Below are 26,651 nucleotides of genomic sequence, written 5' to 3' on the forward strand. Positions count from 1 at the left end.
ATTAATCCCAAGGAAGGAAAATGCTATCTTCTTACTCTTCGGAATTTTCCTCCCTCCAGCTGTGGTAGCAGAAGCCACACTGAAGGCTGGGGCAGGAGGGCCCTGAAGAGGTGTTGAAAACCCTGTTTAAAAGAAAAGGAAGCCACCGCTCCCAGCTGTCCAGCTGCTCTTTGAAAATCAATTCAGAGGTTACCAGAAAGTCCTCAGGAAATCCACCCAGTCCAAAGAAATCATGGCACTACTATCCTACACACTCCTAGCAATCAATACCATAAAGGCTAAAGGGGAGAAATTCTACTACTTAGATAATCAGTGACCAAGTCCTGCTGATCCCTTATCAGTGACTTTTTAAACCTCTGTTCCTTCATTTCTATTCCCACCAACCATCACTGACCTAGTACAGGACCCTCATTATCACTCCCTCGGCACATTGCAAGACCTTTGTACTGGTTATTTTCATTTCTCCTTGCTCTCGTCTCAAGGATAAATTTCCTATGTCAGCCAAAATAGCTTTCTTAGGGATGGATCTGGTGCCCAGCTGCCTACGGAATCAAATTCAACCTCCGTGTCTACCACTCCAGGTTCCCTACAGTCTGGAACCATTCCACCTGTCATTGTATTCTTCTCCATGGACCTACAATCCATCCATCAGCAAGCATTATCAAGTCCACACTATGTGACAAGTGCTGGGAAGACAAAGAAAAGGTAAAAAGCAATCAATGCCCTCAAGGACTTACATTCTAATGGTGAAGTCAGTGTGTGCACACAAGCTATATACAGAGTAGATGGATGGGAGGTAACTTTAGGGGAAGGGTACTGGCGGGTGGGTGGTGGGAAACCCTGCAGAGGACTTGAGCAGTTTTGAAGGAAGCCAGGGATTTCAGGAGACAGAGGTGGGAGGGAAAGCATTCCAAAACTGGGGAACAATGAGCTTAAAGACACAGAGACAAGACATCAAGTGTTGTGCAAGAAAGACCAAGAACCCCATGACGGGACAGGTGTGAGGAAAGGGAAGAAAACGTATCCGAAAGCTGCAAACGTAGGAAGGGGGCAAGTCGTAAAGAACTCTAAATGCCAAAGGATTTTATATTTGATCCTGGATGCATTAGAGAGCTGACGGAATTTGCCGAGCAGGGGTTTCACACGGTCAGGCTTACACTTTAGGAAGATCCCTCCGGCAGCTGGGTGGAGGATGGAGTGAGAGGAGATGGGGCAAGGAGACCAACATTAAAGTAGTCCAAGTGAGAGAGGGCCCGAGATTGGGAGGCTGCTGTGGATGTGGACAGAAAGGGCTCACGTGTGAGGGATGTGCTGGCTGTAAACAGGGCAGGACTGGTGACTCATCAGATGGAAGGGGTGAGTGGAAGTTGTGAACCTGGGTGATTGGGAGGATAGGAAATTTGGAAGGGCAGATTTGGTGATAGGAACAGGGGGATGAGCTCTGTTTTGGACATGCTAAATTTGCTGAGTTTGAGATGCTTAGGGGGCATTCCATTAGAAATGTCCAGTAGATGGTTGGTGAAGGGGGTGGGGGGGACCAGAGCTGAGGAGGGAGACTTAAGGCTAGAGATACAGATCTGGGAGTTACAAGCACAGGGATGATGGCTGGATCCATGGGAACTGAGGAGAGTGCTAAACGGCTGGTGTATAGGGAAAAGTGAAGAGGGTCCAAGACAGAGCATTAGGAATATCCATACTTAGTGGGCACAACACGGAGAAAGAAGCAGCAAAATAGTCTGCGGAGCAGTCAGAGGTGGGAGAACCAGAAAAACAGCATCACAAAACCTAGACAGATAATCAAGCAGTGCCAAAGGCGCCAAAGGCTACAAAGCGATGAGTGAGAAAGTCATTAGATTTCACAGTGAAGACTGTTGGTAACTGGAGAGGGCTAGCTAATGCAGACTACCTTCCTGCTCCCATACCTTTGCTAAAGCTGCTCCCTCTGCCTAGGATGTTCCCTATCCGTCTCTTCCTCCAGGAAGCCCTCCCTGATCATCTCTTAGGATAGCTACCTTTTCCAGTGGACCTCAGATGGCACTTGGCTCTGTATTTCTAATTCATTTATCATGGTAAAGTTCTGTATTCGAGTTTGTCTCATATCCATGAAGGCAGGGGCTGTTTTTATCAAATCTTAATTTTGCCTTTCTCCCACTTTGGAAATGAATGGAAAAGCGTGGGCTGCCTATCAACCAATTCTCACACTCAATCTATGACTGGTCCATTACAAGTCTTCTCTTGGGCCAGTTCTTTTTTAATGTGTCTTAGACTATAAATGCTCACTATGGACCCCCACTGACCTTCGGGAGGTCCAGGCCAAGTTGAGCACTGGGATTTTCTATGGGGAAAAAAAAATCCATCTCAACTGGTTTGATCTTTCCCCTCTTGGGGGGAATATATACAGCAGTATATAACTACGAACCAAAGACAGACAGGGGGCAAAAAGGGCACAGAGTGATCATCCAATGAAGTAAAAATTTAATAATGCCTTTGATCACATCTTAATACATAAGTTAGTTATGAAAAAAACTTTCTGTAGTCAGCAATCAGGTACTAATACTCAAGAATCGTGGCTTGTACATCGGCTAAAAAAAGATAGAGTCGGCATTTTTGATAGTGCAATACTTAAAAGTGTTCAAAGTGTTATAGTGACATGGACCCTCTCCTTCCCTGACCTGCCTGGCACTCCCATCCTACCCCTGCCATCCCCATTCACTAGAAATGAAAATCAAGATGGTGGTTGAGCTCTGTCTTCCAGTCGTAAAACCAAATTTGTTTTTCTTTTTAAACTCTGAGTCCCCATGCCCACACATGTATGTTCTGGGAGTAGCTTCATTGGAATCGAAAAGTGATGTTAACACAGGTTGAAATGATGAAATCTTTTCACTTGTTAGGATCAGAAAATTAACAAATGTTAGGAAATTGGCGGGGGTGGGGGGGTAGGAATCTGTGGCTTTTAAATTTGGTTGTTCATGACATTGTCCCCAAAATGAACCTCTCTCCACAGGCTTGCGCCTGTCAGGTAACCAAGGCTCCTTCTCAAACACCCACTCCCTGACCACCTTCTGCTGCCTCACTGCTTCTGTGAAGGGCTCTCGCCTGGCCCAACTCTGCAGCTGGGGCTGGGCAGACACTGCCCCAGCCAGGACACTGCTACCTGTGATGGGTGGGGAGGTACTCCTCAGCGCTGTGGCTATGTCATGCCGAATCTCCTAGGCAGCTCAAGAGAGAGGGGACATGGCCTTCTGCTGCCCACTGACCCTGGACCTGCCCCAATCCCACACATGCTCACAGCTACATGAAAAGAAGAGCATTCTTGTGATGGTGGTAGAGAGAACAAACTCAATGTATTGATGCCACCGTGCAAGAGAGACTTGAGATACACACCCCCACTGGAGATCGAGTGTCCTCTGCTGTTCATCTAGGTAGGGACATTGAATTTTAAATTTAATTGAACTAAGCTTCATCTGACAATACAAAGTTTGTGGCATGGAGGCTGACAATCTGGACTGGGCCGTGGCTTCCTGGGTGACTCAATTTTTCATTACAGAACAGCTGGGAAAGATGAACAACAGAGCCCACCTTTGGGCAGGAGCTGGTCCTCAAGGGCAGCTGTTACTCTGCGACTAGGGATGTCAGAAGTGATGGAAAACAAAGCCACAGGGACAGGACGGCAGCTCTATCTGCTGAGGGAGTGCCAGTGTTCAGAGATAACCTGATCAAAGAAGCTGTGCATGGGAAGAGATGGTGTGAGTGTCAACCCTGACTCTAGGATGGAATTTAAAATCTGGTGGCATTTCTGTAAAAAGGCATCAGGCGTGAGTACTTCTTTTAATTGGGTGAAAGAGGGGCTTTTCAGAGCTAATCATTTAGAAATGGGTCGTGCAGAGCTCCGGCTTCCCAGATGCAGGACAGGCCCTTCTGGCTGGATGTGAGCAGCTGCCAAGAGCAAAGTCTCCAGAGCTTTCCCAATCACATCAGGCAGAAGAGTCCACACTTTGCTCAACTCCCAGGAAAAAGCAGCCTTGGAGTCCTTAGCGGTGTGGCTGATGCTCTCTGGGGCTGCTGAGACAGTCCCCACCAGTGCCAATGGGTTCAGCCGCCCACAAGTGGTCGTTTGTGTCTGGTGGAGGTGGAGGGTCTTTGCTCGGTGCGTGATGGCTTAGGACATCACGGCTACAAAGCCTGACCTGAGTGAAGGGTCTCAAGAAACTTTAGGGGAGTAGCTCTAATGCAGCAGGCTTGGGGAAGGGCTTGACTCCTGACCTTTGGAGCTGGGGGCATTAACGCACCACCTCGCTCAGAACAGATTCCGGACAATTAAACAAAACGGACAAAACAAAACAGGACAGAAGCAAAGCATATCCACACACAGAGCTCAGGCCTCAGGTCAGGGGAGAGCAGGACAGAACAGGTCCCAGCCTACAGCAGGCTTCAAGCCCACACCGGGCACACCCGACATTTCTTCTTTTTGAGGCCTGCCTTTTCAACAACACGGATCGTATTTATTTGTAAGTGATCACCGGCCGCCTTCTCAAGGCCTTGGTCATTCGCTTGCTCCTTCTCCGGGTGCCCCCAAGGTCCCTGCCTGCATTGGGCCGTGAACGAGTGTCTGGGAGGGCAGGGGGGCAAACAGCTGCCCGCCTGGCCTTGGGGGGAGGGGAGGGGAGGATGGGGTGGGGCTAGGAGAGCTCGAAGCCGGTGTTCATGCTGATGGCGTAACGAAGCTTCTCCCGAAGGATGCTCTTCTTACTGTAATTGGGCAGCTTGAGCAGGTTGAAGCAGGTGGAGGAGGTGGGCAGACGGCCCCCAGGCTCCTTCTTGCGGATGGTGAAGAAGCCCCTGAGCACACTGCCCAAAGTGTCTCCTGTGTCCTGCGAACACACATGAGAGCGGAGCTTTGAGTCACGCCGGCCCGTGCCACGGCCCTTCTGCTAGGCCGCCTCGGGAACACGCCTGTAGTGTGAGTGGGCACCTACATGCGTGCACAGCCACAGCCTTCACGGGCGCGAGGGCTTCAGGCAGAACACGGCTGAACTCTCTGATTTAACTGCTGCCTTGTCTGAAATCAACACAGCTTCTCCTGGGAGGTTGGTTTTATTTTTTTAACTTCTGCTGAAGCACAACAATTCTACTTTTGACCTCTTTTATGGGTTAACTAGAGGCAAAGGGCTAAGGGGGGCTCAAGGGACATGACAAAAGAGGTGCAGTGTGCCCAGGTACCCAAGTGATGAGGGAATAGGGCAGGAAAAGGGGCTGGGGCCAGGCTACAAAGTCAGGAAGATCTCACTTCCAATTCGGCCTAGGGTGCTTACTAGCTGGGCGGCACTGGGCAAACTACTTATCTCCCAGGCCTCTGTAAAAGGAGGGAGTGGGCTCAGTGGCCTCTCAGGGTCCTTCCAGCTTGGCCTCTATGATCCTGCGATCAGCCTGAGGACCAAGCACAGGGCCTCGCACCTGAGAGGACTCCCCAAGTTGGCAATGGCAGCTCCCAACATTTACAAAGACAGACAGAGGGGCCCCCAAAAGGTAAGACTATGAAGAATCCTCTTCTCCCTATAGATCCCCCTATGTTTGAAGACCAGTCTGAATGCTCCTTCATTTTCCTCTGAGGTTACACAAGACCGGACAAGACCTCAAGGCTCCTACCCCAGAGCAGAGATGGGGCCAGAGGGTCCCACAACCCAGAGGTAGAAGGGAGCCTAGGAATCCCTATGTGGTCACAGAAGAGGAAGCTAAAGCGCTGAGGAGCAAAGGGACTGGGCCAAGGTCAGCCAGCAGCTGAACCAGAAGCCCAACCCTGCTCCTCAGACTGCGCACCTTGAGCACCCGCAGCACTACACAACAGAGTTCATGTTGGCAGATGGTTATCGCTGTAAGGCAAGTACCCAATGCAATGGATCTGGGCAGGGCCAGCTGAGGGAGAAAGAAATGGCCCATCTCCCTAGCCAGCCCTCTCCTCTCACACACACACCCCTCCCCTACCTAAAGCAGCTGGCTCTGATGATGCCAAGCCCACAGAGGCTCGAATAGAGTATGGAGCTCCAGAAGTAGCTGGAGGGAGCAGCACCGCCCTTTCCCTGGATGCAGCCTCACCTGGCGGCACCGGTACACGCCCCCCCCCCCCCCCCCCCCCCCCGTGCCTGGCAGTACCTGGTCATCCGACACCTCGACGCAGCGGATGGAGAAAGGAGGCTTGAGGTAGGCAAATCCTAAAAGTGGGGGCCTGGAACAGCTGGTCACAAACTGTAACAAAAGGCAACATTCCAAGGCGGGCATGAGCCCTCAGTCCAGTCATATGGGGTCTCTTATAAAAACTGATGCTTACGAAAGGCATTAAGCCTTTAAACAACTACTGCATTTGCCTACACACTGGCCATCTACACCACACATTGTCATCTCTTTTTCGGTCCATTGTTTCAAAGTGCTTTTAAAATTATAAACCATGTTCTTAAAAAACAAACATCTGCAGCAGGGAACTGAGCCCCAACAAAATCCTAAGATTTGCACTATGTCCATTTCTGTTTAACATACCCACATATAACCTAAACTTTAATAAAAAGGTTTTTGAATAAAATAGATTTCTGGGGACAATTCTAGGCCCTGGGCTAGGAGGGATATGAGGAATCATGTTGCCCACGCCTCCGACTTTACAAAGGTAAGCGGCAATGACCTCCCCAGGGTCATCTGGGCAGGAAGGGGCAGTGTGGGGACTGAACCAAGTTCTGTGCCTCCAAAGCCAAGGCTTTCTCCTCAACCAGCCTGTGGTTTCTGGGCATTCACTACACCATGCTCACATCACTGCTGGGTCCTTTTCTACACTTGTAACCTAAGTATACGCTGCTCTTTTAATCCCACCCAGATTGAGGCCAGGCCTCTTCCTGCTGGGGGCTCTGAGGCTTTCCACATTTCACTGGAGTCTATTCATCATTAGTTTTCCCCTAGAGCAAACATGAATCTCTTTGTACAAATGGCTCCTTTTTCCTGTTTAACATCTAACCAATCCCTAGGATGATACAGATCTGTGGCAGTGAGGTCACTGGGTCAAAGGTACCCAGATGTGAGCAGTGGGAAAGAGCATGGGGGAACTCTTTGGTGGGAATCTAGCTTTCTTTAGTAGGGAGCAGTTTAACAATCCACACAAGAAAAACAAAATGGATGAAAACAATTTATGCTCTTATTATGTACTTAGACTATGGGTCCCTGAAGTTGGTACATCAGTCCATAAATCAAAGCTGGATGTTGAAGATGGACAATGCACTTGGCCCAGAAATGGAAGAAGAGTGCATGCTAGATTGCATTTGAAAAATTACATGGAACTTCTAATGATATCAAGTTACTCCATGGCACAAAAAACTTAAGAACACAAATGTTCTCCTGGTAATGCCGAACTGTTGTAAACACTGGAACATCACAACCTCTAACAAGTCAAAGCTATAGCTGACCCAAAGGACACCCAAGAGATGCATGATGGGCACAGGTCAGTCGTGGCAGCCTATTTCTAGCAGTGACCCACCCACAAGAAGTGGAGAAGGGGATGCTATTAAATCCATGTCCGACAGAAAGGAAAGTGGGATGATGTGGCAAGGATGTTGATCCTGACTGCTGCTGCAGTGAAACGTTAAACAATATACAGGAGTGATCCTTCACCTCTGGGGGCAGCCTGGTGACGTTTATGGAACCTTTTCAGAAGAATGTCTGTTGCCTACCTTCAAAACTGAAGGAAAGGCTAAAATTTCAGTTAGATGGCAATGAAAATGAAGATGGGTTCAAGTCATGCCCCCCTTAAATCTATCCAGGGACCCCAGGTGAAGAGCCCCTGGTCCAGAGGAAGGGCCTTGCTGGATGACCTTTGGGAGACCACATTTTATTTTAGTTTTTAAAATTACAGTCATGGCAGCTCATCCTTCTACCGGACAGCTGTACTTCTTTCTTCTACTCGGCTCAGTGTCCCAGGAGAGAATGAGCAGAACTGCGGCAGCAGGACAACCCTGGGCCTGTGGGGAGCAGGGTGGGCTCTTTTCTTCTGATGATATGTCACAAAAAGCAACAAAGCCCCTCAAAGTCATAGGGCCACTCATTATGTCTAAAGTACCACCTCACATGTTAGGGGCATTCTAGGTTCCCAAAGGGCCCTCCACACAACAGTCCTGTCAGGGAGGTCGGGTACTGTTATTCCCAAATTACATAAGAGGATACCAAGGCACAGGGCGACGAGATGACTGTCCAGTATGTGGCAAAGCCAAGATGGGAGCCCAGCTTCTGTGGCTGCTCCCTTAAAGGGAGAGGCCTCAACATGTTGGGGGGCAGACAAGACCAGTGGGACTGCACAGCTTATGAATGTTCCTGGCACTGCAGGGTCCTGGTTGTCACCAGGATCCATTCCTGGGGGTGTCACCCCCACATCTCTCTCAATTCCTCCAGCCCCACATCCAATGGCTTGGCACCACGACCTTCACAGGCAAAGGATGTCTAATGAGTTAGAAAAAATAACAGCTGCTATTTCACGAGGTCACAGGACACTGTGGCCTTGGCCTACATATGAGACTATCAGTGCCCAGCACACATCAATGTTCAAGAGGCAGACAAATTTACCTTCAGAAACATAGCTCTCTCATCTGGGGTGAAGTCATTGGCTAGAATGTCCCAAAGCCAAATGATGACTCGATGACTCCCGTGAAAGCCACCATAGTATACGGTGTGTTTCCTGAAAAATAATTTTTTAGAAATTTAGCATAGAATGTATGCTAGAGAATTAAGAATCCCTTATAATCATGATGCATGTGTACACCCAGGCTTAGTGAATTCTCACTGGCCAGCTCTAACACAGCTACCCCTTAAAGCCACATCACTTTTTAATGCCAACGTCTCTCCAGAGTCCCTGAGGTCAAGCATCTACGGTTTGCCTTGCTCCCCAACAGATGCTGATACATGCCCTAGACCCCGCAACCAGCCCAGTGACTCGGGTGGCAGCTCTGCCTCTTGGAACCCCTCCTGGCACCCCACTTTCTAAGAGGCATGCAGACGTCAATCCCTGCATTACTTTAAGTCTTCAAGGTCAATCTCTGCGTTGTCACCAGAGATCAGTCGTTGGAGCTCTGGTGTTGAAAACATTCGAATCCATTCAGATTTGATGATAGAGCGGAATCCACTGATGAGAGCAGCCGTCTGATTTTTGATTTGAGTATGCATTCGGAAATGGGCCATCAGGTGAATATAGCTAATTCTGTTCCAAAGTGAAGAACAATTCAGGTTAACAAAACAGTCAATTTTTTTCATTAAGTGCTTAAGAAAGTGTGTTCACTGACTCTGAATCTCAGAGCTAGATGGGCCTTCGGAAACCACCCCGTAAGCAAGAGGCATTTTGTATGTTAACTCTGGTGATGCTTTCAGCCAAAGGCTGCAAGAAGGAATGCAACACTCACTCTCTCATTTCCATGAAAAACCAACCAATTTTAAAAATTTCTTAGTCTCTCTCATCAAACAAGAGATAATGTGGATTTTTCAAACCTGCTTTCGAAAAACAAAATGTATTTTCTGATCATGGCTATGACATTTTTCTACCATGGCCTTCTATTTCCTTATTTGTAAAGTAAGGGGTTGGAGTAGATAGTTTTAATGTAAATAATGAAAAATTTTCAAGTGGAAATATTCCTGCCTTACTTTAATCAAAAGATCAGTTTTACTAAGAACCAAAGGTCAAAACTATCAAAGGAAACAATAAAAAAAAGTGAAGGAAGGCAGTCTAGCAGATTTCAAACTATAGCACAAAGCAGAAAACAATCTGGTACTGGCTAAGAGATAAAGCAGTGGATCAGGGAAACAGATTCAGTACACAGTACAGTGGAATAAATGACCATGGTTATCTAGTGTTTGATAAACCCAAATATCCAAGCTTTGGGGGTAAGAACTCAACATCTGACCCCTCAGGTCACCCCTCTGCTCGGCCTCGCCATATCGTCATACCTGCAGGAGTGTCAGCATCCAACAATGTGCGAGGAATGCACGAGGAATCCCCTCATATGCTGACCTTGGCAAAGCTTCCAGAGATATTTTCAACAAAGGATTTGGTTTTGGGTTGGTGAAACTGGATGTGAAAACAAAATCCTAAAGTGTAGTGGAATTCTCACCATCAGGTTCATGTAATACAGACACTGGTAAAGTTTCTGGGACTTTGGAGACCAAATATAAATGGTGTGAGTATGGTCTGACTTTCACAGAAAAATGGAACACTGACAACACTCTGGGAACCAACACCGCAATTGAAGATCAGATTTGCCAAGGTTTGAAGCTGACATTTGACACTACCTTCTCACCAAACACAGGCAAGAAAAGTGGTAGAATAAAGTCTGCTTATAAGCAGGAATGTATAAACCTTGGCTGTGACATTGACTTTGATTTTGCTGGACCTGCAATTCATGGGTCAGTCGTTTTTGGTTATGAAGGCTGGCTTGCTGGCTACCAGATGACCTTTGATAGTGCCAAGTCAAAGGTAACAAGGAATAACTTTGCACTGGGCTATAGGACTGGAGACTTCAAACTGCACACCAATACCAATGATGGAACAGAATTTGGAGGTTCAATTTATCAGAAAGTATGTGATGATCTTGATACTTCTGTAAACCTAGCTTGGACATCAGGCACCAACTGCACTTGTTTTGGCATTGCAGCCAAATATCAGTTGGATTGCACTGCTTCTATTTCTGCAAAAGTCAACAATTCTAGTTTAACTGGTGTGGGTTATACTCAGACCCTGAAGGCTGGTGCGAAGCTTACATCGTCTGCCCTGGTGGATGGGAAGAGCATCAATGCTAGAGGTCACAAACTTGGGCTCGCCTTAGGGTTGGAGGCTTAGTACAATGGAAGAAATCTGTGGGGAAGGGATAGCTAGCAGAAGATTTGGCCTTAAAATATATTTCCAGTGTGACCAGCAGGCTTTTTTTTTGTCTAAGAGGGATGATCTAAACGAGGGTGAATTCAAACGAGAGCTGTGTTTTAAATATTTAGATGGTTACTTGTTGGTCTCTAGTTAAATTGGTTATCTATCTAGTTACCAATGCTGCAGTAGTGCAGTCACCTATACATTATTTAAATATATTTAACTGTTAAATGGTGCTACCCACGAATAATGAAATAGACCTTTATGAAAACTGTGCAATTGTGTGCATGTTTGTTTTTATGTTCCTTTTAACAAATTTGATATTACCACTGGATGAGATGAATCAGTGGATGTTTTGAGATGAGGTACAAAAATTTTGTTAATTAGAAATTAGAAATCATTAGAAATACTTTTGGTATCCCAGAATAATACGAATTATGAATAAAACAAACGTGCATAATTGTGCCTCCAAGTATTTGCAGAGTTAAAGCTTTGATAACTAGAGTCAGATGAGTCAATTTGCAAGCATTCCCTTTGGTCTCCTCGTTGTCTAGATCATAATTTATTTTTCCACAAGCTCTTCACTTATACCTGTGCCACAAGTCCTCTTTGCCCTTAGAGTAATCCCGTAATTTTTTTAAAAGAATAAAATAATATGAGGATAAAAAAAAAAACTCAACATCTGACAAAAATTGCTGGGAAAACTGGAAAGCAGTTTAGCAGAAACTAGGTATAGACAAACATCTAAAATGGATAAATGATTTAGACATAAAGGATGGTAAGTAATTTAGGGGGTTGTGGAAAAATGTACCTGTCAGAACTATGGATAAGGGAAGAGTTTATGACCAAACAACAGGGAAAGAGAGCATCATAGGATGTAAAATGGATAATTTTGATTGCATGAAGTTAAAAAGCTTTTACACGAATAAAACTAATGCCACAAAAATTAGAAGGAAAACAGAAGAGGAAAAAAAAATTTAGCAAGTTTCTCTGATAAAGACCTCATTTCTTAAATTTATAGGGAACTGAGCCAAATTTATAAAAATAAAGAGCCATGCTCCAGTTGATAAATGGTCTAAGGATATGAACAGGCATTTTTCAGAAGAAGAAATCAAAGCTATCAATAGTCATATGAAAACAATGCTCTAAAATCACTACTGATTAATACTGATAAATGCAAAAACTAAAACAGCTCTGAAATACACCACCTCACACCTATCACACTGTCAAACATGACAGAAAAGAAAAAGAAAAATGACAAATGCTGGAGAGGATGAGAAAAACTGGGACACTAATGCACTGTGAACCAGTCCAATCATTCTGGACAATAATTTGGAACTATGCCCAAAGGGCTATAAACTGTGCATACCCTTTGACCCAGCAATACCACTACTAGGTCTCTATCCCAAAGAGATCAAGGAAAAGGGAAAAGGACCTATTTGTACAAAAGTATTTATAGCAGCTCTTTTTGTTGTGACAAAGAATTGGAAGTGGAAGGGATGCTCCTCAATTGGGGAATGGCTGAACAAGTTGTGGTATATGATTTTGATGGAATATGATTGTGCTATAAGAAATGACGAGCAGGATGGTTTCAAAAAAATCTGGGAAGACCTATATGAATTGATGCAAAGTGAAATGAGCAGAACCAGCAGGATACTGTACACAGTAATAGCAACATTGTAATGAAGATCACCTGTGAAAGACTTAGTTATTCTGATCAAGACAATGATCCAAGATAATTCAAAAAGGGCCCATGATGAAAAATGCTATCTACCCCTAGAAAGAAAACTGACGAACTCTGAATGCAGATTGAAGTGTTTTTTTTTCATCTTCTTTATTTTTAGTTTTCTTTTGCAATACGTCTAATACGGAAATATGTTTTACATGACTTCACATGTATAACCGATATCAAATTGCTTACCTTCTCAAGGAGAAAGGAAGGTAGGAAGGGAGAAAATTTGGAACTCAAAATTTTAAAAAATAAGTGTTAAAAATTTTTTATATCTAATTGGGAAATATTTAATGAAATAAAAATAATTTTTGAAAAATAAACAGTATTACTGCTTGGCATTCAAATAAATCTTATGCAAAAGGAATTAAAATGCAATTAAGTCTCCTAAAGAGGTTAAATAAGTCACAAGTCACGTCTCCACTGTTGATTCTCCTTTTTTTTTTTTTAGATTTTTTATTTTTAGTTTATTTTTAGTTCACAACATTCAGTTCCCCATGTTTTTGAGTTCCAAATTTTCTTCCCCTCCCTCCCCCACAAGATGGCATGGAATCCGATATATGTTCTACATATACCTTTGCATTAAACTTATTTACACAATAGTCAAGTGGTAAAGAAGAATTATGACCAATGGAATAAATCATGAGAAAGAAGTAACAAAACCAAAAAAGAAGAGAAAAAAAAGAGAGAGCAAATAGTTTGCCTCAATCTGCTTCAGACTCCATAGTTCTTTCTCGGGATGTAGATAGCTCTTTCCATCATGAGTCCTTTGGAACTATCTCTGAACCTTGTATTGCTGAGAAGAGCCAAGTCTATCAAAGTTAATCATCACAGAAACAATGTTCTCCTGGTTCTGTTCCCCTCACTCAGCCTCATATCATGTAGGTCTTACTAGGTTATTATGAAGTCCATACCTTCCCAGTTTCTTATAGCACAACAGTATTCCATTACATTCATATACCACAACTTGTTTAGCCATTCCCCCATTGATGGGCATCCCCTTGATTTCCAATTCTTTGCCACCACAAAAAGAGCTGCTATGAATACTTTTTACATACGGGTCCCTTTCTCACTTGTGTGATCTCTTTGGGATACAGCCCTAGAAGTGGTACTGCTGGGTCAAAGGGTATGCACATTTTTATAGCCCTTTGGGCATAGTTCCAGATTGCTCTCCAGAATGGCTGGATCAGTTCACAACTCCACCAACAATGTAACAATTTTCCCACATCCTCTCCAGCATTTATCATTTTCCTGTTTTGTCATGTTAGCCAATCTGACAGGAGAGATATGGTACCTAAGATTTGCATTTCTCTAATCAAAAGTGATTTAGAGCATTTTTTCATATGATTATAGATATCTTTAATTTCTTCCTCTGAAAACTGCCTGTTCATATCCTTTGACCATTTCTCAACTGGGGAATGACTTGTATTCCTATAAATTTGGCTCAGTTCCCTGCATATTTTAGATATGAGGCCCTTATCAGAGACACTGGTTGTAAAGATTTTCTCCCAATTTTCTGCTTCTGTCCTAATCTTTGTTGCATTGGCTTTGTCTATAAAAAAACTTTTCAATTTAACACAATCAAAATTATCCATTTTGCATTTTGTAATGCTCTCTATCTCTTGATGGGTCATGAATTCTTCCCTTTCCCATAAATCTGATAGGTAAACTATTCCTTGCTCTCTCAAATTGCTTATAGTATCAGCCTTTATTCCTAAATCATGAACCCATTTTGACTTCATTTTGGTATACGGTGTAAGATACTGGTCTATGCCCAGTTTCTGCCATACCATTTTCCAATTTTCCCAGCAGTTTTTGTAAAATAGTGAATTCTTAGCCCAGAAGCTGGATTCTTTGGGTTTATCAAAGAGTAGACTGCTATAGTCATGACTACTGCGCCTTGTGTACCTAACCTATTCCACTGATCCACCACTCTGTTTCTTAGCCAGTACCAAGTAGTTTTGATGACTGCTGCTTTATGGTACAGTTTGATATCTGGTATCATTAGGCCACCTTCCCTAGCATTTCTTTTCATTAATTCCCTTGATATTCTGGACCTCTTGTTCTTCCAGATGAATTTTGTTATTATTTTATCCAGCTCTGTAAAATAATTTTTTGGTAGTTCGATTGGTATGGCACTGAATAAGTAAATTAATTTAGGTAAAATTGTCATTTTTAGTATATTAGCTCGGCCTAACCATGAGCAACTGATGTTTTTTCTATTTATTTAGATCTGACTTTATTTGTGTGAGAAGTGTTTTATAATTGTGTCCATATAGGTCCTGGGTTTGTCTTGGCAGGTAGACTCCCAAATATTTTATACCATCTACAGAAACTTTAAATGGATTTTCTCTTTCTATCTCTTGCTGTTGGGCTTTGTTAGTACTGTATAGGAATGCCAAGGATTTATGTGGGTTTATTTTATATCCTGCAACTTTGCTAAAGATGTTTATTATTTCAAGTAGTTTTTTACTTGATTCTCTAGGATTCTCTAAATAAATCATCATATCATCTGCAAAAAGTGATAATTTAGTTTCTTCTTTGCCTATTCTAATTCCTTCAATTTATTTTTCTTCTCTTATTGCTGAAGTTAACATTTCTAGTACCAAATTGAATAACAGAGGTTATAATGGACATCCTTGTTTCACCCCTAATCTTACTGGAATGCATCTAGCTTATCCCCATTACATATAATGCTTACTGATGGTTTTAGGTAGATGCTACTTATAATTTTAAGGAAGACTCCATTTATTCCTATGCTTTCTAGTGTTTTTAATAGGAATGGATGTTGTATTTTGTCAAAAGCTTTTTCTGCATCTATTGAGACAATCATATGGTTTCTGCTAGTTTTGTTATTGATATGATCAATTACGCTGATAGTTTTCCTAAAATTGAACCAGCCTTGCATTCCTGGAATAAATCCTACCTGGTCATAGTGTATTATTCTCGTGATAAGCACTGTTGATTTCCTAAGTAAAATCTTTGTTCAGATCTGTAATTTCAGCCCAGCCAAGGTCTCATGACCATGAATTCTAAATTAGAAAATTCCAAAGTAATTACTTCCATTATCCTGCTTAGCACCAGCAGCTCTTTAAGCCTGAGAATCGTAGAAACTGTCTGACATTTGACAAGTCACTGCTCCTATATAAGCTTCAGTTTCCCTCACCTACTGAAGGAGACTGAACCAATGATTGCTAACATCCTTCCCACTCTGACCTTTGGTTCTAAGGCCCCTCCCAGCTCTGACATCCCCTGCTGTCAGGCCCCTCCCAGCTCTGATATTCCCTGTTCTAAGGCCCTTCCCAGCTAACATTCCCTGTTCTAAGACCCCTCCCAACCCTGACATTCCCTGTTCTAAGGCCCCTCCCAGCCCTGACATCCCTTGTTCTAAGGCCCCTCCCAGTCCAGACATTCTATGAGTCTTTGACTCAAAGTATTAAACAATCATGTTAGCCTTTAACACATACCTTAAGAGCCCTTTTCTTCACTGCTGCCTACTAGTACTCTAAACCAGGTTAATAAAAGAGTCCTCATTTCACAGAGGTCCTAAAGACAAGGGCTATTTCCCAACGGTTTCAGAGCCAGCATTCCATGTAAGGAGCTAAAGGAAAACCCAGCTGTGCTAGGCATGGAGGAATCTGCCTCTTGGGCTAAGGCTGGAACCCCAGGAGGAACTGGAGAGCCAGGATAAAAGTGGCATTTCCCAACATGAAGGAACCAAACAGCCCTACCCCACAAAGTGCTTCCTCTTATCAAATGAGATGATTCGGACCCTAGTGAGCTCTATCTGCGTCTACACAATGACCTGGCATCCAAGGCCCTGACTCTCCCATTCATCCTTTGAGAATACTGGGCAGGAGTTTCCTCCCTCCCTCCCTTCTCTGGGCCGGGCTCAGTTTCTGCCCTTATGGAATGGAGGCCTCTGAGGGTCCCACCTATGGGTCTCCAACCTGTCTGGATGCTCAGGGAATGCTCTGTGAGGCAGGATGCCCAACACTCTATGCAGAGTGTGAAACAAAGCACAACCACAGCTGTGTGTGCCAGAGAACATGGGCTGGGCCTGTCTTCTCAAACAGCCCTGCAGGTCCCAGGGAGGCAGAGGCTGGGCTTCTATTGGGTCCCAAAAGGCTGCTCTTGCAGCTAAATCTGAGATGGGAGGATTCCTTTCAGTCCAGGCTGACCAATCTGCCCAGCCTAAGGCCCAGTGGATCCAAGCAGGTGAGAGCTCAGTGGGCCCTGCCTCAACACTGGAGAGCTGCGATAAACAGGGCCCAACTGAGGCTGTCAGATAGAAGGAGATGGAGACTCCAGACGATAAGATAGATCAGTGGGTTTAATGAGCTGGGCACAGGGCTGGGCAGTGCTGGTGCAGCAGGCAAGCCTGCTTTTCACAGGCTCCCAAGGCTGACATTGATGATAGATTCCTAAAGCTGGTTATCTGTGAAACTAGCTGCAGGGCTTTAAGGCGCCTCTGATTTTGTGTGTCTAAGTACCACTGTCTACGACATTTGGATTCATCACAATGCCTTTGGAGGAAGGGCCTTTAGCCGCCTGCCACAAGTTATCATCCCCGGGTGAGGTGCCCATGCACCTGGATGGCTCAGAATCCATCCTTCTGCATCTAGAAGTATCACTAAACCCCTTGAAACGCCACAACCCGGCCGCCTTTGACCTTAGAAGCACTAGTGCAAACAACAGATTGTCCATTCTTATTTTGCAAATTGAATTCAATACAATTTCTGCCTATGAACTGTAACTGGCAAATTCCATTATGGTCTTTATGGCCTCTTTCTACTTCCATCGATCTTAATAAATCCTCCACGTGAGGCTGCAGACACAGAATGAAGTCTTTCCAAGGAATGACCTGAAGAACTGAATTGTGATACTCACTTGTTTTCATTTGTCACAGGAATGGTCTTCCCTCCAGGAATCAGTTCATGGCAAACAAGCTGATGAGGAAGAAGATTGCATTGTAATTACAAGACAGGCATCTTCCTGGAGATGGAAGGACTAGGTAAACTCGCAGGATAATTACAGAACAGGGACAGACTGGCCCTCCCACAAAGCAGCACGGCCACACGTGCCTCCTCAAGCCCAGAGGGTCCTTTCTCAGATACCCCAAGCTAGCCTGAGCCCTGACGATTAAGGGCAGAGTGAGCGGTTAGAGCTCACCCTCTTCTGGGACACATCCAGGAACCCCCAAAGCAACCCTCACCCTTAAAAGAAAAGGAACATTCCTTTGTGCACAGACTTGGGGACATTTTCCCTACAAATTCAGGAGACCTCATTTCCCATTTATGAATCTGTTCATAAGTCAAAGTGAACATAGGCCAGATCTGGTTTGCTGGAGACAGAACTTGGTGCGTGCGCGTGCATGCATACGTATGCGTGTGTGTGTGTGTGTGTGTGTGTGTGTATTGTGTGTATGCACACATGTGTGCTCCCACATGCACAGATCTGTGTGGATGACAAGAGATGGTGAGAAGTAGGAGATCTCCCGAGGAACCACTGGAAAGAGCCCACTGTGCCTCCATGTACAAACATGGCCAGGCCTTGAATGAGAGGCAGCCTTTGGCCTGCTGCTTCTCCCTCTAAAAGGCCTATAATCCTCAGCTTGCAAGAGCCTAATCCTCACCATGGCAACCAACAGTCATGTCAACCAGAGGAGATTATGGCTCCAGCCAAGAATTATCCCCAACTGTGATATCAGCAAAGCTGTTTCTGCAGAGCAGGCTTGCAAAGGGGGTCAGCAAGAGAAGGGCCCAGGCCCTGGAGATGCTCAGGGAGCTTCTTGGGACCCTTGCAGCCCAGCAGCCCTCTGCGGGGCCCTAGGGACAAAGAGGACCGAGGAGAACCAAGCAGGAAGCAGGCAGAGCAAAGGGAATGGGAAGGGAAGTGTGTAAAGAGCCCCACCTGGCCCATCACATCTTCATCGTATGATAGCGTTAAGCCCAGGTCGCCAATGTCTCCATCGTAGCGCTATTGAAAGAGATGGAAAAGGTGTCAGGGCCAAGAAACTCCACGTTCAAGAACTACAGAGCTCACCAGCCTCCTCCTGAGTGTTTTCCTTTGATTGTGACATTCAGGGCTGCAAAAAGAGCTGTGTCTTTGCATGGACAAACTCCCCATCTAGGTCCTTGGAAGCAAAGCCTCCAGATCCAGCTCACAGAAGGGCTCCTTGGCCTTCAGTGGCCACTAAGATGGTATTTTAATCAATTTAATGAGAATGGAGGAGTGGCAAGGTAGCTCACAGTTTGGACATCTCCAGGAAGGGGGAGCCCCTCACCTCCTGACCCCCCTGAATGTATCCTCCCTAACACCAATCCCTCCACCCTGCCCCCACCTCAGTGTACAAATCCCCCTCCAATGGAAGCTTTTCCTTTACTTGACAGAGTTGGGGCCACTAAGGGAGTCATCCAGCTGTTACCAGAAGAAGCGGTGGCAACCCCAGCCGCTGGAGCCAGGGTTCACAAGAGGGGACCTTGGCCAGCAGAGGGAGGGGAAGGGGCTCTGGTCCTAGGTCCTAATAATCATGTTGCTTCCTCCTCATCTATAAACTGATGCCAATGGCTTCAAATCACACCAACCTTAATAGAAGTGAGGTTTTTATAGAACTCTGCATCCAAGGAAGGCAGTTCATCTACTGAGCTGTAGAAGATACTGTGGTGGTGTCCAAGCAGCTGGCTTAGGAAGAAGGAAGCAAAAGGCACATCGACCACAATCCCCTGTAACACAAAAGAGAAGGAAGCCTCTGACACTGCCCTGGGACCCTGGGGCAGCTGCAGAAGGGAACACATCAGCAGCAGCTCCAGGATCACACTGCCTGGTGTGAGTGGGCATCGACGGAAACCCCTCTATCTTCTTATCCTGTGTCCACGCCTCGTCCCTGCCTCCCATGAATCCTCTCAGGTACACCCTCCAATTGCCAAGGACCCCAGGGCTCTGTGGACACTGCGTGGGGACCTGGGCTCTTGACACATGACTGGCCTGCCTCCGAGGCTGCTCAGCCACAGCTCATCACAGGTGCAATGCCTCTCTGGGAATGCATCACTGACTGCCTGAAGGTCTCTACTGCCTTGGGGGTACCCTGCTCATTTTAATTCTTTGGAGATTGTGATATCCTATCACCTGCAGCCATATGACATCATGGAGAGAGTGAGGATGTTGAAAAGAAAACAGTTCCAGACCCCTTCCTCCATGAATATAAGGCAAGGGGTCGCCAGCTACTCAGCATGGCCCCATTTCCAGCCTTCCTCCCCAGTGTCCCTGGGCCTCATGCTATAGAATAAAAGAGAAAAGCAGAACGTTCACTCAGGTGGCAAATGTAAGGCTACAGAGAGGCTGGTACAGGCAAGTGCCGAGAATACACCAGGGAAACAAAGCCAGACAATGTGACCACCACAAGGTAAAGGACCTGAAGCTGGTGAGCCTGGAAAAGAGTGGGGGCCCCACAATGGTCAATCCTGAGACCACCTGTGAGATGAAGCCTTTCCTGGGCCCCTCCACCTGCATCCCAGCTCTCAAACTGCCTTGTATTTATCCGCTTTGTACAGATGTGTGAGTGTGCATACACACACGATCTCCTCTGACACAGCATCTGCTCCTTGAGAGGAGGGAGCATGGCATCCTTTGTCTTTGCAACCCCAGCCCTTAGTGCTGCGCCTGGCACATGGTAGGCACTTCAGAAACACTGGTGGACAAGCTACTCTGGAGAGGGCTCAGCCTGTTCTGCTTGGCCGCAGAGGGGAGACCCTGGAGCCATGAGTGGGAATGACTGGAAGGCAGACATTGGCTCGTGGCAGACGGGGTGGAACTTTCCCACAATTGAGTATGTCTCCAAGAGGAGTCAGCGACCCCCCGGGCTCTGCACAGGGAAGGGAGGGGGGCCCTCCTGCCAGGGATGCTGAAGAGATGAATCCTTCAGGATTCAGACTCAATGGCCTCGGAGGTCCTTTCCAACACTCTCTGGAGCAAGGCCAATTCATTCTCCCTGTGCGTTCTATCACAACTACCTCCTCTCCTTGCCCTGATCCTCCCTCACCGGGCCCCACTCTTTGGGAAACATGGAATTAACATTCGAGTCTCCTGCTGGTGCCCTCCTCTGTTTGGTCAACATCACTGTTTCTCTTTGGTTCATAATGAAGCATGAAATGACCCTCTTGCATTGGTTCAGGCCTTGCTGAGGAGGTCACTACAGCACAGACTCCCAGACTCCCCAACCCCAGGAAATGATTCGGGGAGGAAGGCCCATGGGGCCTAGTTTGTCTCCATAGTTCTCAAACATCTAAATTGATTCCCCCCACCCCTCTTCCTCCCAGTGATAATGGTGGGGGGCTACTTAAAAAGATCAATGCTATCTAGGGCCCACCACTATTACCCAGAATTCTGCTGGCTAAGTAGAAAGAAGGGAACTAAGCCTGCCTCCCTCCGGCCTGTCCCCACAAGGGGCTCGCTCTCCATCTCTGGAGTTCAGGCTAGCCCCTGGCCTGCCTGCTGACTCCAGCCCCCTGCACTCTCGCCCGCCTCCTTTACAACAGCCATGGAGCCCAAAAACAAAGAAAAGAAGCTGCAGTGATGTCCCCTGGGAGCCTAGCCTGCACCCAGAGAGCACACGAGGGTCCTGAAGAACTAGACAAATGAGGCCCCACTGCAGCCTCCTATCGGCCCCAGCAAGGCTGACACCTAAATGGGATGGTTCCCCTTCTACAAATGAGGAAACTGAGGCCTGAAAAGGCACAGTCTATTGCCTGGAGTAGCCTAGGAAGTGACGGAGCCATGACCACCAGCCCCGAGGCTCTGAGTCCAAAGCCCAGCTGCCGGAGTCCTCCCTCTCTCAGGTGACTGGGCTTAGCCTAGACTTCCCCTTGCTGGGCTCACGGCTCTAGAGCTGGAAGGGCCCCCACACCCTCACATCTTGGGGCTTGCCCAGGACATACAAGGAGGTGACAGCAGAGCCAGCATCCCCATCCTCCCTCCCCTTCCCCAGGCTGCTCTCCTGCCCATGGCTCACCTCATACACGGCCTTGCCCAGCATTTTCCCCACAAACTCAAAGAGCTGTAGGTAGTTCTCGTGGATGTAGGATGTGGGTGATGGGTAGAGTCTCTCATCGCCACTGGTTGTCTACAAAGCACAAAGATGGCCTGGGGTGAGCCAGGGGCTCCTCACGGCCTGGGCCTGGGCCTGCCCCCTCCTCCGGTGGGCCCCTTCCCCTGATGTGTACCTTGAACAGATTTAGCGCTGGGTCAAACACCCTCTTGATGATTTCTTCCAAGAACTCTTTGAACACTCCATCTTGGTCAATGCCGGCCTCGTCCACCCCCAGGTCATTGACAAACTTCACGCGGATCACACCCTTCATGGCGTTCTGTGAGAGCTGCCGCAGCTGTTCATAGCCATCCTGCCCAGACCAGAGGGACAGCCCATCAGCAGAGCCGTGCCACGCTCTCCTGAGCCCCAGACACGGCTCTCCAGGCCCTTCCTCCCCAGGCTGTTCCACAAGTGAGCCACGATGCAGGTGGCTGCAAGAAGGCTGGCCTCATTGCTCCTCTCCCTGTGCCTGTGGAAAGCATGGATCTGGCCGAAGCCATCCTGTACAGTCCTCTCCCAAAAGGGGAGACTGTGTGGCATCACTAGGACAAAGGACACACCTCTGTTGGAGCCTCGTGCCTCCAAGACAGTAAATTGCCCAGTGAGATCTAATTGGTGGCAGGGACTGTGGGCTGAGTCCTCCAGGCTGCCGCAGCTCTGCTCCTCCACATACCTGATTTCCATGGGCCTTACAGCAGCCCCAGCACGTAGCATTGTGAGCGGAGGGTACAGGGCTTGCTCAGGTAAGGACTTCTCCACAGCCACCCAGGTGCTAACTCTCACAGGCAGGATTAGAAATCAGGTCTCCCTGACCTCCAAGTGGAGGGGAATGCTCATTCTGCTCCCCATCATGGACCACAGGGCCAAGAGGAGGTCACTCTGTGGCCTCCCCCCAGCCACAAACAGACAGTAGCACTTGCTACTGGAGTGTGAGGGTGCCAAGAATCTTTCTTCTATCCGTGAGCCTCAAACCCTTCCTTCCTTCTTTCCTCCCTCCCTTCCTATCTTGCATTTATACTGCGTTGTAAGTACTTTACACATATCTCACTTGATCCTGGGCAGGAGGTGCTGAGTCAGAAAGAAGTAAAGTGACCTCCCCAGGGTCCCACAGCTTGTAGACCAGATGCATGTGCTCGAGGGGAGAGGGTAGGGAATCCTCCCCTCTACTCTGCACCTGGCTCACATTCACCAAGATTTACTGAGTGTCCACTTTGGGTCAGCCCCTGTGTGGTCGCTGGCCTCCAGGGCCAGGAGGGAAGCTAACACCTGCACACACGGAACTGTAGGGCAGGACCAAGGGCTGCGGGGGACTCTGAGGCAGGAGGGAGGGAGTGCTGGGAAAGGCATTCTGAAGGAGACAGTGCCTGGGCTGGGCCCTTATGGACTGGCTGGGGGAGAGCATTCCAGGTAGAAGGGACATGAACAAAGGTAAAGAGGTGGGAAACCAGGAGGCATCTGGAAGAGCTAGAAGGGATAAGGCTAAAAAAGTCAGCTGGGCCACCTGGGACCACAATGTGAGAGCCGGGCATGTGGTCTGCCCAGGCCCATGACAAGATGGGCCGATGTTTGATGGCGGAATCACTCAACAAGCATGGTGTGTCAGGGAACCAGAACATCACTGGGCAGGAAGACATTCCAAGGAATCAGGGAAACGAACAATTTACCCAACAATTCCAAAAATGAGCCAAGCTCTTGCTAAATGACAAGCAACAATGGCCCCAAAGAACAAGCCTCGGGACAGGCCTCCCTCTCACCGGGCTGCGAGGCCCAAGAGGGTGTGATGGGGTCCCTCTGTCCATGGGTTCTGTTCCCTGCTTTTTCTTTGTCACAAGGAGGGCTCCACACAGGGTGGGTGAGGTGTCACATCTAAAACACTAAAAGGTTTTAACAAATGTTTTTGAAAAAAGACAAGTGGGTTAGGGTTAAATCCTATAGAGTCTTGAATGTTGGATTAAGGCAGTTGGACATCTGAATGAATGAACCACAGGCCCACGGAAGAACAGGAAGGATGCCTTGCTTGGGACGCCTTGCTTGGTATTGGGGACAGCAGGAGGTCAAAGGTATTCCCAGGGACTGGGAGTAAGCATGAGCCTAATACAATCGCCTACCATGGGTCAAGGACAGGGATTAAACCCTTCATGCCTTAAGAACATTTTGCTGTTCTGAACACTGTGGCTAAGCAAAGGGCACACATCAGAGCCTGAACTGGTCAGCAAACTTCTAAGTTATTGGACTCTGACACTGTGTAACACACAGCAATCATCATTTTGTACCAAAGCCTTGTGGTTCTAAGACCCAAGGAGCTGACCAGAGCAACACAGAAGAGAGCCCAAGCTGAGAAACAATTGAAGAGACGCTTGGCTTGTTCACCAACATCTGAAGACCAACGGGAATCTAATGTCAACAAGCAAGACCTTGGACGGCAGCTACCAGAAAACCTGCCCAGCGTCCAGCAGCCAAGAACCCACTTTCCCAAGGCCCTCATGCATCTGAGCCACGTAAAGAGCTTGGAGGTTCTAATGAGTAAGAAAACGAGGTCTTCTTCTGGCCATGTTTAATGCAAACACATCATTACTGACACAGTGACAGGGACCACTCACCTCCAGCATCCGGGATCTTCGGATGGTGATGTGGGTGACGTGAGGGGATGCCGAGCTGGTCTCAACGAGCCCAAGCTTCTCCTTCTCCTTGATCACCATGTTTCGGAAGAGGAGCACTCTCTGAAATCAGCAAAGACAGGGCCAGGTTGGGGGTCAGCAAGAGAGAATCCTGGGCCTCAGTGAAAACCACTGTGTGGCACACCTGAGGTCAGAGCATTCTGGGGAGGGCCAAGAAAGGTGCCGCCGATTGGTTTTGACAAACATAAAGTGCCAATGGATGTGACTCTGTGGGACCTGTGAATGTTTCACTAATGGTCCAGGGAAGCAACACTCTGAAAGGAAGGGCGATTTGGGTCTTTGCCTCTGACTATTACCACGCGCACTCCATGGCCCAGTCAAAGACTGTCCATTCTTGGAAGGCCCAGCTCAGAGCCCATGCAAGGCAGGCAAACGGTAAAGGTACTGTCCGTGCCCATGCTCCATTCCCATTTCTGGCTGCCTGTTTCTTTCTTCATCTAGTACCTAAATATAACCCCGTTTATAGGGAACCTCTTTATAGCGGCACTTAGCTGCCAGAGATTTTTACACTTGACATCTTTGCTGAATAGTCTGGCTGCAGACCAATATTTCTGGTTTCCCCCATGATATTCCATTAAGGTCCAGCTTCAGTCCTCTGTTCCATCCTCCAGAAACGCTCTGAAGCCGTCCCCCAGACCTGCCCTTACCCCGACAATCACCCTTTTTCCTGGGGGCGGCTCTAAGCCCTCCCTCTCTATGGGCTCCTGCTTCTTTTTGTGTGTTTACCCCTATGCACACCATGCTCCCTCTGGGAGCAGAAACGTGTCTCCTTGTTTCTGGAGGCCCAGCACAGGGCCTACCACATAGCGTCCGGGCCTTGGCAAACATTCACCGAATTGAAAGGGCTTCATCCATTCCCAGACTCAACAAGAACTCATTAAACCCCTATTTACCTGAGGTAGGGGACCCAAAAACAAAATGGGAGAGAGTCTGGGCCCAATTCTCTTGGGGAATGGGGGAAGCGTGAGAACATGGTCACAGACAAATACGTACAAAACATAAACATGGTGAATCCAAAGTAATTTTGGAGGTGAAAGGGCAAGGAAGTGTACGTCTAAGCGTGAGGATGAAGGAAGGTGTCTAGTGGTAGGTGGGACAAAAGGAAGGAGGGCATTCCAAGGCCAGGAGGTAGGAGATGGAAGGTCCTACAGAGGCAAACACCAGATCCGTGGAGAGGCAACAATGGGAAAGTAAGTCTGGAGGGAGGGGCTGCAGCCAGACTCGAGGTCTTTAAAATGCCCCTGAAGCTGGATCTGGTCATTCTGGACACTGGTTAGGAACATGCCACAAGAAAAACAATTCTCAAAACTGACCCAGAAAAACTTGAGAGAGAAACCACCAAGGCCGGGGCCCCCTAACCCAGAACCCGGCATGTCCTAAGTGTTAACTGTACACCTGGAGACTTGACTTGACAATAAGTGATGGGAGGAAGCTGTGGGTCTCAGGCAGAGTCTGGAGCATCGCGGGTGCCCACATCACAAACCTTGCCCTAAGCCCCCTACTAGGGCCTGACCAGGTCAGGTCCCTTCGAGAGTCTATCTCAGAGAGCGGCCAGGATACAGCCCTCTTAGAGTGGGAGCCCGGCCATGCACAAAGCGCAAAGAATCAGGAGGATGCTCCAAGGGAAATGCTTGTCCCTGTCTAGATGGAGCACTAGGAAGGAGGCGAGCTCTTAGCTCTGCCGGCTACTCACGTTTTTGTGGGGAATGACGTGAGGGATGAACTGCAGGATCAGATGGGCACGCTTCCTGTCTTTCTCCAGTTCCTGGAAAAGCACACTGAGTTTGAGATCCCTTACAAAAAAGAAAATAGGTAAGTGAGATGGGTAAAACCACTTTCTCTAGTTCTACCAGACAGATGGCATCCTGACAGAAAGTGAAAGTCCACTGGCTTTGTGAACAAGAGTCATTCTCAGGGGGTGGGGTGGGGGTAACACCCTCTCCTGTGACCTGCCCCACCTTCTGAGGAGGGCCGGAGGGTAGCAATGACTATCCCTGACTGGCCAGGGCAGAAACTGGGCAAGTTCACAGAGCACACCCAGGCTGAAGACACCAATCTCTGAGGGAAAACCACACAGCTGTTCCGGGCCTCTCAGCTCTTGAGGCGATGGGCGCCAGGGGGCTGAAGTCACAGAGATTATGGCTCAAGGCCCAGAAGTGCTACCCACCACCAGAGTGGTCCAAGGAAGAAAAAGGGGCAGCGCATTCGAGAAGCCTTGGCATCCTTTCTGCCAAGAGGCCCTCAAGCAGAGGCCACTTGTTGGGGATAGGATGATGGTGA

General features: G+C 47.4%; 1 protein-coding gene and 1 pseudogene across 3 annotated transcripts in view; one reads left to right on the plus strand and one right to left on the minus strand.

Moving 5' to 3' along the window:
* Positions 1 to 2,452: 2,452 nt before the first annotated feature.
* UBE3B (ubiquitin protein ligase E3B) overlaps positions 2,453 to 26,651 on the minus strand; it is a 54,914-nt gene continuing 30,715 nt past the window's right edge. For all 3 annotated transcript variants that reach the window (XM_036741792.1, XM_036741791.1, XM_036741790.1), the window contains 11 exons: positions 26,065 to 26,164; positions 24,294 to 24,413; positions 21,827 to 22,003; positions 21,616 to 21,726; positions 19,193 to 19,330; positions 18,519 to 18,584; positions 17,496 to 17,554; positions 9,041 to 9,223; positions 8,593 to 8,704; positions 6,151 to 6,243; positions 2,453 to 4,871 (listed from right to left, as the gene is read on the minus strand). In XM_036741792.1, the coding sequence (XP_036597687.1) occupies positions 4,680 to 4,871; positions 6,151 to 6,243; positions 8,593 to 8,704; positions 9,041 to 9,223; positions 17,496 to 17,554; positions 18,519 to 18,584; positions 19,193 to 19,330; positions 21,616 to 21,726; positions 21,827 to 22,003; positions 24,294 to 24,413; positions 26,065 to 26,164 (1,351 nt within the window). In that variant the 3' untranslated portion in view covers positions 2,453 to 4,679. The remainder of the gene's footprint in view (positions 4,872 to 6,150; positions 6,244 to 8,592; positions 8,705 to 9,040; positions 9,224 to 17,495; positions 17,555 to 18,518; positions 18,585 to 19,192; positions 19,331 to 21,615; positions 21,727 to 21,826; positions 22,004 to 24,293; positions 24,414 to 26,064; positions 26,165 to 26,651) is intronic.
* Positions 9,324 to 10,963, plus strand: LOC118853461 (annotated as a pseudogene).

This window comes from Trichosurus vulpecula, chromosome 1 (genome assembly GCF_011100635.1).
Source record: "Trichosurus vulpecula isolate mTriVul1 chromosome 1, mTriVul1.pri, whole genome shotgun sequence".
NCBI lineage: Eukaryota > Metazoa > Chordata > Mammalia > Diprotodontia > Phalangeridae > Trichosurus > Trichosurus vulpecula.